Here is a 13,806-nt window from a genome sequence, read left to right as displayed (position 1 = left end):
AACTGATTGGGTGGGGGGTGTTAGGGAAGAAATAAGGCATTACTTCAAGGACACAATTTTTCTCCAGGTTGACAATGTTCGTAGCTGTCAGTTCCAGGAGTGAAATTAATAGAAGGAAGCTAAAACGCACTGCCACAAGCAGGCAGTTTAAATGCATTTTATTTTCCCACTTTGCTTTGAAACTTTCTTTGATGGGGTGAAAAAAATAAAATAGAAAGCTGCTTATCAACAAAGGTTTCAGACATTTATTGAATTACCTGTTGAGTCATTAGACTTCATTCACGCAGCATAAAACATCTGTACAGACCAAACACTGTAAGCTCATGTACCATGTGTAGTTTAGTGTTGTGTATTGTAAGAAAAATCCTCTGAGTTTATAACTTGGCGGGACTGACCGCCATTGCTGCACCTTTGAGTGAACAGTGAAAAAAAAAAGAAAAAGGACGAATGGTTAATGTCCTAAAATACAGTTGATTGTCTGGGATAGTTTTCATTAGAAAAACACATACAGACTGTAGAATCCTTAAAGCTCCAAATGACAAAAAAAAACATGATGTTGATGCCTGTTTTTAAACTGGAAAGCTAATCAGAATTTAAATAAAATTTTAAATAGAATCCACTGTAGATAATAGAGGTTGCATAATTATAGACATTTACATTTAGAGAGAGAAAAAAAAAACTTAACTTATAGTGTCAGACTCAGTGTCAGATAGTACAAAGAGTATTGAAACATCAAAATACTACTTTGAAAATATAATTTCATGAATTTGGCCTGCGTGTATATTTTACAATCTTCCCTTTTTTTTTTTTTTTTTTTTTTTTTTTTTTTGTAATGACATAGCTTTGCTGAGAGCTGACAAGAGTTTATCGTATGAGTGTCAACTGTTGCAGCACCAGGTGTCACCTCTGTGTCATCTCAGATTATATCAGATAACATCTTATTTGCTGTGAGATGAGAGGTGCTGTACGAGGTAGCATCTTGACACACTTTTCTCGGTTCACACTGTGGAAAGCTTCCTCCGCTTGAACATGGGAAGTACCACACAGCAGTTGTTTGTGTGAAGATATCTGTATAAACACGGGGTCTCTCAGCACTGGACAGTTATTATAGGCTCAAAAAGACTTACCTGGAGACAGTACGCCTGTGTGTCTGAGGCACACCGTATACCTGAATGAGTGATATGATGTTGATACTGTATATGCCTAAAGGCTGTGGAACAATAACTATTGCACTTTATATTACAATATACAGTACATATACATGTATAAATAATACTTAAACATTAAAATAGGAATAACTACATTTGCAAATGTAACTTCCATGTTTCTGTACAAATCTCTTTTTGAAAAACGTTCAGACCGTGAAGAAAATATGTTACAACATGGTCTGAGAGATGACAAAATGAGACGTTCATACTACTTCCTCTCAAAAGGGGCCTTCAGGTCTTGTGTCACACAAGCAAGTCTCTGAAAAAAAGAAGCTTATTATTGTTTTCCATAGGCTGATTAGTGCTACAAGTCTTATCTCTGCATTTTCAATGGGCCTTCTTTCTCTGGTGCCCCCTCCTGTTTCTGCAGTCCAAGCATATTTTGCAGAGAGAAAATGGGGGATCTGTTGTTCTGGAAACCGCAGCAGCATTAGTCTCCCCTTGTCCCCCTTCCTCCATGCAGTCACTCCTTTGAGGAGTATTCCCAGCCCGTTCACAGGACCCTATAAGAAGCACACGGGTCCAACCTCAAGGTGATAGCGTGCGCCAGGTTCTGTTGTCGGCAGGTTGTACATATCCACTATAGGGAGTAAGTTTGGGTCCTGGGTCTGGAAGATGAAGTGGGTCTGATGCCAGCGGCCATCTTTAATCTGAAAGTGAAGGTTGAATTATGTCACATGATGATATGATGTGTGGCCTATGTATGGAGGTAGCACAAGAACACATAAGCTTAGCTTAGCATAAAGATGAAGTAGAGGAAACAGCTAGCCTGGTTCAGTCCAAAGTTAAAAAATCAACTCATAATTAACATGTTGTATCTGCTTTGTCTAATCAGTATGTAAACAACATTTTAAAAACAACATTGTGGTTCAACAAAGAGTTAAGAAAGTTACAGCACATAACTCCCCGTAAAACCACAACATTGTTTTTGCATTTTACATTTGTTGCGGTGTAAATGAATCCATGGCAGATAAATAACAGTGTGTACCCAGCAGTCATCCCTGGGTATGAGCGGCTCCAGGAGGTCGCCTGCCTGAATCTTCTCCCCTGTCCAGGCCTTGAAGCTCACAGCGCTGGATGAGGGCTGCAGGGAGGGTCCTGCTGCCCATACAGGCGTGTTGAGGCAGTGAATGGTGATATGCTGCACAGCCTCGGTGCTCAAAAGGTGGATGAAGTTCATCTGGATACGACCCACTCCCATCTCCAACTATAAAGCAAAATAGATTTTTGATTGAGTGAGAGTTGTGAGTAGAGGAGTGGATAATTATGTTTCTCAAATAATCATAGTTTAGAAAATTATGATCATTTTAATGAGAGTTTGTTCACAAACATTCCTACTTGTTGGCGAGTATTAATCTCTGTAATAGAAGAATTTGAGCAAAGTCAATTTGGACCCCTGTTCTGTTATAAATTAGAATGAGTTACATCTGGATCACATATTGTGCCACTAAGTATGATTGTCTGTCTCCCTTGTTTCATTTACAGTTAATGCAGGCATTAAATGTCTGTTTGTGTTTGCTGTGATGTTAAGTTGCAATATCTCACAGCTGAGGTATAACCCCAAAACAAAGGAATGAAAGGAGAGTTACAGATTGTAGAGGTTTCCTTGCCATCTGAACATGCCTGTGATGGTCCCAACAGGACTAAATGGGAAACCGTAAAATTCATAGTGAGAATTATCCATCGAACAAGAGCTACAGTTTATAGTATGCAGCCAGAAAATGAACAGCTGCGCAACTTAATTTATCACATGAACATAATTTAATTTAATTTAAGCTTCTCTACTTTATGAGAAAGACAACAGAGAACATTCCCCACAAGCAGTAATGGATTTGATATGCATCCACCGTCTGCACAATAAGCTCCCAAAGTGATATGAGTTTACATTTCACTGGGTGTTTTGTCTAGCTGGAGCAGATGGCTAAATATAGAAGTGATCCAAACCTTGGATACTGTGATAGGTTTCAGGCAAGTCTGTCCGCCACCGGTGAAGTTGCACATCACCTCAATAGTGTCGGCAGCGCAGCCGAGATTTGGGTCGATCCAGTAAGTGCCTGTCAAAAAGTAGCAGCAGAGGAAACGGCTCTTAACTCGCAAAAACAAAATGAATACTAGACAGAAATCCCTGAGCTGTTTCAATGTCTCCTCACCATCGTACATCCTCTGTTCACAGTTGTAGAGGTCTCTGCAGATTCGTGCCGGGTTGTCACGGGTTCCCAGTGGGTTCTTCAGACTTTGGATCAGAGTGCTGAGATGCTGCAAGGTCTTGAAGATCTCTGTGCTCTGGTCTAACATGGGCATGTCCATGCTCTGAGAATTGGACATAAATATTGACATGATTTAAAAAAGAAATGCAATCTCTAAGTTTATATTCGATCAGATAACGTTTGGTTGGATCTCTGGTCTAAGTTTATACAGACTCTTTCAGATTAATAACCATTCGGACCATGACAATCGACATTGATTCCTTGGAATGAGTGTCCCTCAAAACTAACCTCTGGTCTCAGTGCAGCATGGGAATCAATGATGACTTGAAAGGTGGCACCAAGAGCCTCATTTGACTACCAAAGAAGACAACAAGGCAATAAGGTAACCACAACCATGGCCATTTTTACTTTTCTGTTTGTACTATAATATGACATAATTCCCAAAACCCTGAACTGCCTTTAAAGACAAACATACTTACAAGTGAGAGGGCAGAACTGGGAAGACCCTGAAAACCAAAGAGAGAAAATTGTATTATATTGACACACTTTCATTATTTTTACTTGTTGGCACATTTGCAGCAACAGCCACTCTTGTGTTTAGGAAGCAGTTCTGTGAATCCTCATCTCCAATGTTGGTGGTGGGTTCTGCTATTCTCACCTAATATGCAGATATGCACTAAAACAATCATCAATGCACAGGAAATGAGGCATGAACACACAGGGGATGAGGCATGCCAAATGCAGAAAAGAGCCGCTGGCTGAAAGCTATTTGAATCAGATCACAGCGAAAAATATGCACATCTATAACTAGTTAGATTATTCTGTAAATGACACACTTGATATGGTGAAACACAATCCCACTCATCCTAATATCATGTTAAGTTTCTATCTATCTATCTGTATATCTACATCTACCCATCGACCTATCTATCCTTAAGCAGATGCTTGAATCTACATAAAATATTTACATCACATGTATTTTTTTCATATGTAAGGTATACAAAATTAAAACTTACTGGAGGTCCAGGTGGTCCACGAGGGCCAGCGGAGCCCTGAAAATTGCATCACCACATTAGCCTTCAAATTATTTAGGACTTGGCCTTTATAGAGGATGATAAAGTAGGACATTCATTTCTTCCAGTACTGAGCAGGCAGCAGGCCAGCACAAAGAATAATGATTAAGCTACAGAAGTGAATAATTACTCACACTTGGTCCTTGCAACCCCTGTTGGAGATGAAAAAAAAGAAATCAATATTCACAAGTGGACAATCCCACAATAAGAGAATGAGTTTGAGAGCAGAGCAGATGTTATTCTATCATGTGCAGTCTAACACTGTCTTTGTGCTACTAATTCAATAGCGTCTTTATCTACTCTATGTTGAATTGCCCTCTTGCTTCTTTGTAAGCCTACACTCAGAAATCTTATTTCAACACGGCAAATCCTATTTGCACGCAGCAAACCAATACATGAATGTTGGTATTTTAGGAATGAATTGTAAATTATGCCTGTGTATGAGCGCTCAACAAACCTCTTAAAAAGCTTGAGATGAGCATGCAGCCAACATTTATCACCCTGACAGGAGTTCCACAGCAGCTAAGTGTCACTGTGAGTGTAACAACAAACAGTGGAGCACAATAGGAAATGAAAAGTGCTGAGGGCAAAGGAGCCTGAGTGGTGTGCTGTCTCCATACTAAGTATCCTATCCTGTGCTCACAGTACAGACAGAAAAGGATTCATCAAAACAGCGCCACGCACCGTCTCCCCCCGACTTCCTTTGTCACCCTGGGGTCCCTGATGGAGAGAAAGGAGACAGAGGATCACTCCATCACTGCCAAAAAGCAGAGAGAAGTCACATAAAGCTTGGCAGATAGGATGAGATATGAGGTACATACAGGATGACCGCTGGGGCCAATGATGCCAACGGGGCCCAAAGCTCCCTCCATACCCTGGAAAGCGGAGGCATGTTAGTGACTGAAGACATATATGATGGAGCATTTGATCGAGCGCTGCTTATTTTTCATGGGAAGTGTGCAGTTTGTGAGAGTTCAGTGGACTGGCACTGGCTGAAATATTGCACTGAGTTACCGAACTACCATTAATCTTCATCTTACCATCAAACCACGTGGTCCTTTCGGTCCCTGTATCCCTGCTGGGCCAAAGTCTCCTGGGGGTCCCTAGAAAGACACAATATTTGTTTTTATAACAGTGGATAAAGGTAGTTTAAAAGGGTCAAAGGTATTACGTAATCAATAACCTTTGTTGACCAATATTGACAACAAATAGGATTTACTACATTGACAAATGTCTCTGCTGCTAGCAAGTGGCAGTCACCATGTCTGAAGATGCAGTTCTTCTAGTGGACAGTAGGCGGTGGCTCTACGAAAACTCACAACCATTTCCAGACCACATACGAATTACAAACAAATAGAAATCATGCCTCAGACAAAATAAAGTATTTTGATGGACATTCAAAACAGCACTTTTTCCATTATTTTCTTGAGTTATTCTGCTGTACACAATTTGAAATTAATTTGAATTGATTGCAGCTGTTAGTAGGTTCTCCATGTCCTGTGTGCATTGCATTTCAGGACTACAGTGTCGATTACAAAGCACACTGAAAAATCAAGTGGATTTAGTATGCATACAGACAACAAAGTCTGTATCCTTGTGCATACTCAAAACATGATTCAGACTTCAGACTGTATTGAGAAAAAGTTTTCAGCTTCTCTGTTGAAAAACACAAAATATATATATTATTCATCAATTAACCACCCATTGTGCCAAATAATAACAAAACAAAATCCCATCACGATTTGAAGTGAACTGTTTGAAAATTATTCAATTTACAGTTATACGTGCTTTCCCGTCTCGCAGGTTCTATATAATACTGTTGTTGCTGTGCACCTGTCTGTCTGTCTCTCTCTCTCTCTCTCTCACCCCAACTGGTCGAGACAGACGACCACCCACCTAGAGCCGAAGGATCAAGAGTTTGGTCTAAACCTGCTCTATTTGAAAAGTGTCCAGATATAACTTCTGTTATGAATTGGTGCTATACAAATAAAATTGAATTGAATTGAAATTATATAATACGGAGACAAATAATCCTCACATAGCTAGAAACTTAAATTTTTTCGTTTAATAAATGATTACTTTGTTGCCCCTTAACTTTGGGTTATATTTTATTTGCTGACTCATCATTTCAACACTACACAAGAGCTCATAATAACTAATGTCACTTGATTTAATGTGTCTGTGGCAGTGGTGTTGTAGCAAATGACTTCATTAAGAGATATTAAAGTTGACTTTTCTGACTTCAGAACCCTGTGGGTGGTGTCACATGTTTTTATACAGTGTAATGCTAATGTCATGTATGGGAGACACCATACTAAACAGTTCTGTTAGTATATCCAAGATATAACATTCCTCCTACCAAACAGCTGCCCAAATGCTTAACAATAAATGTGCCATCAGTTTTGATCTACTCTAATATATCTGTAAAAAATAAATGGTTTGCAGCATGGCGTTTTGGCTCAATTTATCATAATTGTATCATAACAAAAAAAAAGCTTAAGTTTGATTAATGCAATAATTCTGAGTAGGTGGAAAAGTTTTACAAGAAACAAGTGTAAACAGCTTAATCTCTCCTCTTATTTAGAATTAGGGCAATATTGTTACACAATTATAACCATTCAACATCACTCCAGGTCTTTAAACACTTTGTTTCAGAGACATTATTTCTGCCCTTTTATGTGATGACTTTTCTCTAATTATTCTTATTCAGCACTAACCGAAAGCTCATCTGCTTGGAATCCTGTTCAACTCCCTCAGTCAGAAAATATCTAACATCACTCTCAGGGTTTTATATTAAAGAGTTAGACTCCAGTAAGGTTTGTTCTCTTTCTTCAGCCGGCAATAATCTATAGTGCAGTACAATGCTGTAAGTAAAGAAGACTTATGTTGTAGCAGATGTCATCCTGGGGCATGTTACAGTAATACCTAACAGTTTTCATACCCATTTTTACTCAAGACAATATAATGTAATGTTCCTCCAGACAATTTTAGCCTTTCAAACTTCACAAAAGTACCTAAACCAAAAGGCGATTTAAAGCTGCAATAGGTAACTCTTATTGAAACAACCTTATGTCATATTTTCTGAAATGAGATAATCAGTGAAAAAAAGCAGGGTTCTCTGGATCTTCCTAGTGTTCCTAATGTCTGAAAGAAAGCAACCAATCAGTATTGCTGAGGCAGTTGAAAAGGATGTCCGATCCATCCTCTCATCCCACTGTTAGGCACATGACACACCACAGCTGCCTCTAAAGCCCGGGGCTCTGTGCCCTAGGGCTGCAGAGTGCTGGAGGGGTGTCTATAAGAAGATGAGTCACGGTGAGAAGAGACTGGTGGTCTTGGTGAGGAAAGCGAGCCCCCTGAGGCATGAGGTTTTGCAGGGCAAATGGCGCTTTCTGCTCTGCTGTGGGTTTGGTGGGAGGGGCTTAGCGGAGTGTTACGAGCAGCAGAGAGACATCTGGAAGGTTTTGCATTGTGTACTGCAGCTTTAAACACAGAAATTACTCTCTGGGTCATTTGACCGGGGGTCATCGTTTTAGTTGTAAATTGAGCTTGATGGGAGCATACCTGTGGTCCAAATAAACCGAACACCCCTGGAAATCCTTGTTCTCCAGTATCCCCCTGATGAACAAAGACATGGGAAAATATCATACTGAACAAGCAAGGAAGTTGTCATGGAAAGGAATTTTAATTTTAAGCTATTTGTGCTCACTGGTTGCCCTTTAGATCCTGGGTCTCCTTGTTTCCCTGGCAACCCCATCCCGCCAATAGAGCCTCTTTTTCCTGATACACCAGTTTGACCTGGAAGACCCCTCTCACCCTGGAGAACACACACAAAAACACGTAAACACATGCACAGTCTCATCACATCCCACCCAATAACCTCTGAACAGACACCCAGACACAGTAGAAGCCGCTAGTGCAGTGACAAGCTTGTGATTCCTCACTGGCTTCCCACCAATGGACACACATTGTATTCAGTGGGGCACCTAATTAAGTAGGAAGAACCACTGCCAAGAACTGAACCTTGATCTCAACAGTTCTGGGCTGGTGCCTTTTCCCTTCATCACCAATGTGCCACTTAAAAGTTTTGAAAGTTGCATTATCACAAGACTCAGCAGAACCAAACTGCAGTTTACCTCATAACATAACATGATTGTGTGTAGATCATGACCAAATCAGAATGCAACTTTATTCCGTAACCATGTGCAGTGAGGTCAAATTAGCTGGGTCTAACAAATAAAGCCTCTCTGTGTTTCTCACTGTCATACATATGTACATTTTATGTACTACTGGCAAGGCCATGTAAATTAAGATTGTGCCAGACCATTTATATTTGCAACACTAACTTCCCAAAAGTATTGCAATAAAAATGAGCTCTTTTGAGAAATTGTGTAAAGACTTTGTGCAGAGTTTGGCATTTGAGATCAGAAAACACAAATATAAAGGCAGTGTTATGGTGCCAAGTGAGGCAGCCAAGGCAGATTAATGCTGAGCTGGCAACTTCCACTTGATATTGGCAATAAAATTGCCCGCATTGTGATCTATAAAAAAGATTGTGCCATAACTTAACATTAAGTTCTTTGTGAATAAGATCAAAACTTTGCACTCTTAGCTCAAGTGAATAAAAAGCAGTACAAAATGTTTACCCATCATTCTCACCTTCGGTCCAAAGGAGCCTTGACTTCCAGGAAGCCCTGTCACACCCGTTTTACCTGGCTGCCCAGGTTTGCCAGGTAAGCCCACTTCTCCATCTTCTCCTTGCTCACCCTAAACACAGAAGATGGTTGAACAATAATCAGAGCTAGTTTCTTTCATTCATTCAAAAGTACACCCCACACTGTATCCTCACCTTGACTCCTTTAGTTCCATCTTTTCCAGGCAGTCCATCCATGCCAGGTGGGCCCTCAAGTCCCTCCCTGCCTACAACTCCCCGTGGGCCAGGAGGACCCTCTGGACCCTGGGAACAGACAATCAGAAATGTTTATGTCAAAGCTTGCATTGGTTTCAAACTAGCGGAAACCTCCAAGGCTGGCAAGTGAAGCCACCACAAAAGTAATGGTCACTTGAGGCTGGCTGCAGAAATGATCAATCTCCAGAAGGCCCCATATTAAAATGCCCAACTCACAGCAGAAATAAACATGTTGACAGCCTGGTACAAAAATCGTTTTTGGTCTCTATAGCAAATTTCCCCATTGACAACAACTGTACGGGAGGTGCATTTTTATAGAACTCACCCGTTAAAGGCTTAAAGGCTTAAAGTTATGCATAATTAAGGGCATGGCTGCTTTGAGTGACAGGTCAGTGCCGTCAAAGGCAGCTATTTTTAAGCAAGCAGGCTATATTCAGCCCAACTCAGCTCCAAGTGAGCCCCATATTTTGGTTAGCTGGGAGCCGGCGGAGTCAGGACTGCCTAGATAGTCCACCCTTTGAACTTCAAAACAAACCTATGGGTGACGTCAACTAGACCACTGTGAGTTATGTTTGATTATATATTAAGACAAGAAATGCATCCAACTTACTGGTGGTCCTTTCATCCCAGATGCGCCTCTCATCCCGGATTTTCCTTTCTGACCCTGAAGCATAAAGAATTCATGTTCTACAGTTCTGAAGTGGTTGCATGAAAAAGCATACATAATATTGCATGCAATTATTGAGTTTTCTCTTACAAAAAAAAAATCATGCCACTATTGTTTATGCCCTTACTTGATCACCTTTGGATCCTTTCAGCCCTGGTTGTCCCTTTGGCCCAGGATGTCCCTAAAAAGATCATTACTGTTTGATTTGATTTACACTGATTAAGTTTGGACAATCTGACGGAGCAAGTTTTACATTTTAAGAGACATAAATTAGATACTTACAGGAAGCCCTGGGGCACCAGCTTCACCTCTCTTTCCATCAATACCTATGTGCCCCTGGAAAACATCATTTTATGCATTTCAATGTACAGAACATCACTTAAACTTAATTGACACTTTACCCTTTTTATTTTATTCACTTACAATGTGTCCTGGGTCACCTGGTTCTCCTCTCTCGCCTCGGTCTCCAGGAGGACCCTGGGTTCATACAGAAACAAATTAATTCAACAATCCAGACCACCACTAATAAATAACACAGGAAAAATTGGTACATGTAAGAAACTCACTCTGTCACCTTGGGGACCTGTAGGACCTTCTGCCTTACTGTCGTCTCCTTGTTCACCCTAAATAAGCGATTTAAAGTCAGACAACCACAATCAATGAAGTTTCCTTTTAAAACCCAATAGTCTGTGCAAAATCAATGCATGTGTTGTTTGAAAGAGTATAACAATGGAAACACGTTGCCCACTGTCTACATGAATGGCAAATCATTACATGCACTATTACCCACAATGATCCCATTTCATATAAATGGAGCCAATGTCTGTTCCAGCATCTTTATGGGATTCATTAAACAATAACCACGGATATGTGTATGATTTAAATAGTCATGTGTGGTGCATGTGTCAAATGAAATAAATAAACAAAGAGCTCAACAGGCATCTAAAAGTAGGAGAATAATTAGTTCTGGCCATGGGCCAAGAAAAACTTACACTTACATGGATAAAAAGCAACAAATTGTAGCTTTAGTGCTTTGAACATAACTGCGATACAGATCTGTATATTTAGCGGAAACTGGGGCATGTTTTGGTGCCAGTTACCTGGCTCTCTCAATTGACAATCATACATTTTGCAATGGCCCGTATGATAGCATGATACTGATTTAATTAGAGAGCAAGCGCAGCCATTAATTCGTAGATATTGGCAATGAGAAAATAACAAATATCCACATCCAGATGGCTGTGGCCCAGGGACAAAAAAAATGCAAATTAGCATCTCACTAAACTCTGGTGCAGTGTGTTCTATTGTGTGTTTCTCTTGTCACAATAAACACAAATGATGGTGCCCAAAATCATGAGCAGAAGAGTCCAGGTGCTTGGCTAATTATATACATTTGACAGCAGTGAGTTAATTGGATGTGTCCTAGTTCATATCATTGATCAAATTAGTGATGAATTTAGGAATATTGCAAGGACAAGACAGACAGAAGAAGCGCTAATTAGAGACACAACTGAAATTTCAATGAATGTATTAAAAAAAAAACTGACCGTGCACTCAAAGACAATGAGCTGCATGACAGTTTTACATGGTTAAGTAATCCGGCAATTACAGGCCCCCAGAGCTCGTTAGACACAATGAAAGTGCAGATGGCTATTAGGGACTGCAAATAAGTGCTGGAATGTACCTTTTCACCTTTTGGCCCTGGAGGTCCCAGGGGGCCCTGCGATCCCATGTGACCCTGTGACAAGAAAAAAGAGTTTGTGGCTCATTCCACGACTGTAACCTCCCAACCTTCACTCCAAATGGCCATGTGAAATATTGTGTTCATAATGTGAAACACTGATGAGAAACACATTTTTAGAGGTAGAGACAGAGAGAGATAAAACCTCTGCTAACTAAAAATGCAACAGTGTCATCAATTCTCTTTATCTTCATCTTTTGTTGTCTAGTCATGGTTGTGTGTCAACAATTTGACTATACTGTACTCGTAAATTATGCAATTTCTCACACCCAATTTCACCCTGAATCTATTATGTGCATACATATGGAGCAGTTCTATTTTCAGCTCTTTTATACAAGCAATTAAAAAAAAGTTTGTTAAAAATCCACTTCAAACGAAAAGCTTCTTCGCTAGTGCTGGGCGATATACCGCAACACCGGTCCATTGGTTTTTATTTCCCATAGGATATCAATTTTCCATATACCGCCATAGTGGTGCATAGCTGAAACAGCTGCTGCGATTCATTTGTTTCTTATTCGTGCAACAGAATAACTGAGAAGCCTCTATTTGAATAATTTTTATGTCAGTTTATAGTGTTTATACAACAAATGTTTCTGTTGTTTTTATAATGTTACACAATAAAAATGTTTTATGTTCTGCACACACACACACAATGGCATTGACATGGTTTCATATTGTATCTACTGTCTGGCTCAGTCATGCAAAAAAAACAAAAATCACTGTGATATACCATGAAACCTCCAGAATCTTAAAAAATACTGTACTGCCCAGCACTATTCTCCACCACCCCAATTTTGTAACTGTCTAACTATCCTCCTCATTGGTTTAGTTAGAGAGACGAGAGGTACATTTAGCTAGCTGAAAGATGCGGACATGGTTTGAGAAAACAACACCCACTGATTTATTTTCTTTTTTTGCTTTGCAAGATTTGTCTATGTATGGCCTCCATAGACCATTGAGTTGCTTTGGTGTCTACTTTCTGCCCTCTAGTGGTCAGCTTTAAGAGAAAACACAATAGGTTTTACCTCTATCCACAATGCCATTAGTCAGGATAAGAAATCTTATTTTTGGTCTGGTACATTTGATTAGTAATGAATCATGAGAAATCAAAGTTGAGTTATTGGCTAAAGACAAATCAGTGATTTGACCTGCACTACATAAAAAACTAAATCAACCAAAACTAAAGAGGGAGCACAAAACACCAGCAAATGAGATTCAGGCTGCGATTCATCAACACCACAACAATACAAGCATAGTATCTACACGCAAGTCAATAGTATCATTCAATAATGCTCTGTATGAAATATAAACCCAGATGAAAGACCTTCCAAAAATCAATCCATGCTTCTTGAACACAGGTTGGTGTGGGGAAAAAACATTTCTTGATATAGAAATAATATCAAGAAAAAGGGCCCCCACACACACACCAAACAGAATTAGGGAATATAGCTATGACATTTTGACATTACATGTTCACTCGGTAACATGCCTGACAACAAGGTGACCAAAAGCAAATCAAAAGCCTTTGATGGTCACCATTATTTACATTTATGAATTAACAGCAGATTGGTTTTGGAAGTGCTGCAGGTCCCTCACTTTCATATCATCCCATAAATACATCTATTATTCCATCACTGGTTTATAAAGATGTGCTTACCACATAACCGGATATGCCTGGATCTCCTTGTTGGCCCATTCTCCCCGGAGCACCCTAGGGATACGTATATATTTAGCCCACATCAACCAACCACCGAGCAAGTCCTTCAAACCATCTGTGGATGTCTTACCACTGGCCCGATGGTGCCTCTCGCTCCCTTCTGTCCGACAAATCCCATCACTCCATGCTCTCCAATTGGCCCAGTCTCACCCAGGTGACCTTGGTGACCCTTGCTCCCCTGGAGAGAGGCCATCAGTGAGCAGGTATGCAGTGAGTGTAAAAACTTCACCGAACAGTTGTGTGGATAGTTTGACAAATCAAACATTTATACTGAACGTCTATTT

At 40.0% G+C, this 13,806-nt stretch overlaps 1 protein-coding gene across 1 annotated transcript in view; it reads right to left on the bottom strand.

Annotated features, from left to right (window-relative positions):
* Positions 1 to 231: 231 nt before the first annotated feature.
* col27a1b (collagen, type XXVII, alpha 1b) overlaps positions 232 to 13,806 on the bottom strand; it is a 62,764-nt gene continuing 49,189 nt past the window's right edge. The window contains exons 39-61 of the mRNA XM_051422747.1: positions 13,593 to 13,700; positions 13,463 to 13,516; positions 11,749 to 11,802; positions 10,631 to 10,687; positions 10,488 to 10,541; positions 10,347 to 10,400; positions 10,192 to 10,245; positions 10,008 to 10,061; positions 9,338 to 9,445; positions 9,148 to 9,255; positions 8,198 to 8,305; positions 8,053 to 8,106; positions 5,529 to 5,591; positions 5,310 to 5,363; positions 5,173 to 5,208; positions 4,623 to 4,640; positions 4,432 to 4,467; positions 3,895 to 3,921; positions 3,704 to 3,769; positions 3,359 to 3,518; positions 3,153 to 3,262; positions 2,197 to 2,415; positions 232 to 1,858 (exon numbers count right to left, since the gene is read on the bottom strand). Coding sequence (XP_051278707.1) covers positions 1,712 to 1,858; positions 2,197 to 2,415; positions 3,153 to 3,262; positions 3,359 to 3,518; positions 3,704 to 3,769; positions 3,895 to 3,921; positions 4,432 to 4,467; positions 4,623 to 4,640; positions 5,173 to 5,208; positions 5,310 to 5,363; positions 5,529 to 5,591; positions 8,053 to 8,106; positions 8,198 to 8,305; positions 9,148 to 9,255; positions 9,338 to 9,445; positions 10,008 to 10,061; positions 10,192 to 10,245; positions 10,347 to 10,400; positions 10,488 to 10,541; positions 10,631 to 10,687; positions 11,749 to 11,802; positions 13,463 to 13,516; positions 13,593 to 13,700 — 1,803 coding nt within the window. The 3' untranslated portion in view covers positions 232 to 1,711. The remainder of the gene's footprint in view (positions 1,859 to 2,196; positions 2,416 to 3,152; positions 3,263 to 3,358; positions 3,519 to 3,703; positions 3,770 to 3,894; positions 3,922 to 4,431; positions 4,468 to 4,622; positions 4,641 to 5,172; positions 5,209 to 5,309; positions 5,364 to 5,528; positions 5,592 to 8,052; positions 8,107 to 8,197; positions 8,306 to 9,147; positions 9,256 to 9,337; positions 9,446 to 10,007; positions 10,062 to 10,191; positions 10,246 to 10,346; positions 10,401 to 10,487; positions 10,542 to 10,630; positions 10,688 to 11,748; positions 11,803 to 13,462; positions 13,517 to 13,592; positions 13,701 to 13,806) is intronic.

This window comes from Dicentrarchus labrax, unplaced genomic scaffold (assembly GCF_905237075.1).
Source record: "Dicentrarchus labrax unplaced genomic scaffold, dlabrax2021, whole genome shotgun sequence".
In the NCBI taxonomy this organism is placed as follows: Eukaryota; Metazoa; Chordata; class Actinopteri; family Moronidae; genus Dicentrarchus; species Dicentrarchus labrax.
Note: the sequence above shows the minus strand (reverse complement) of the source record. Positions and strands in the feature narration are given on the sequence as shown.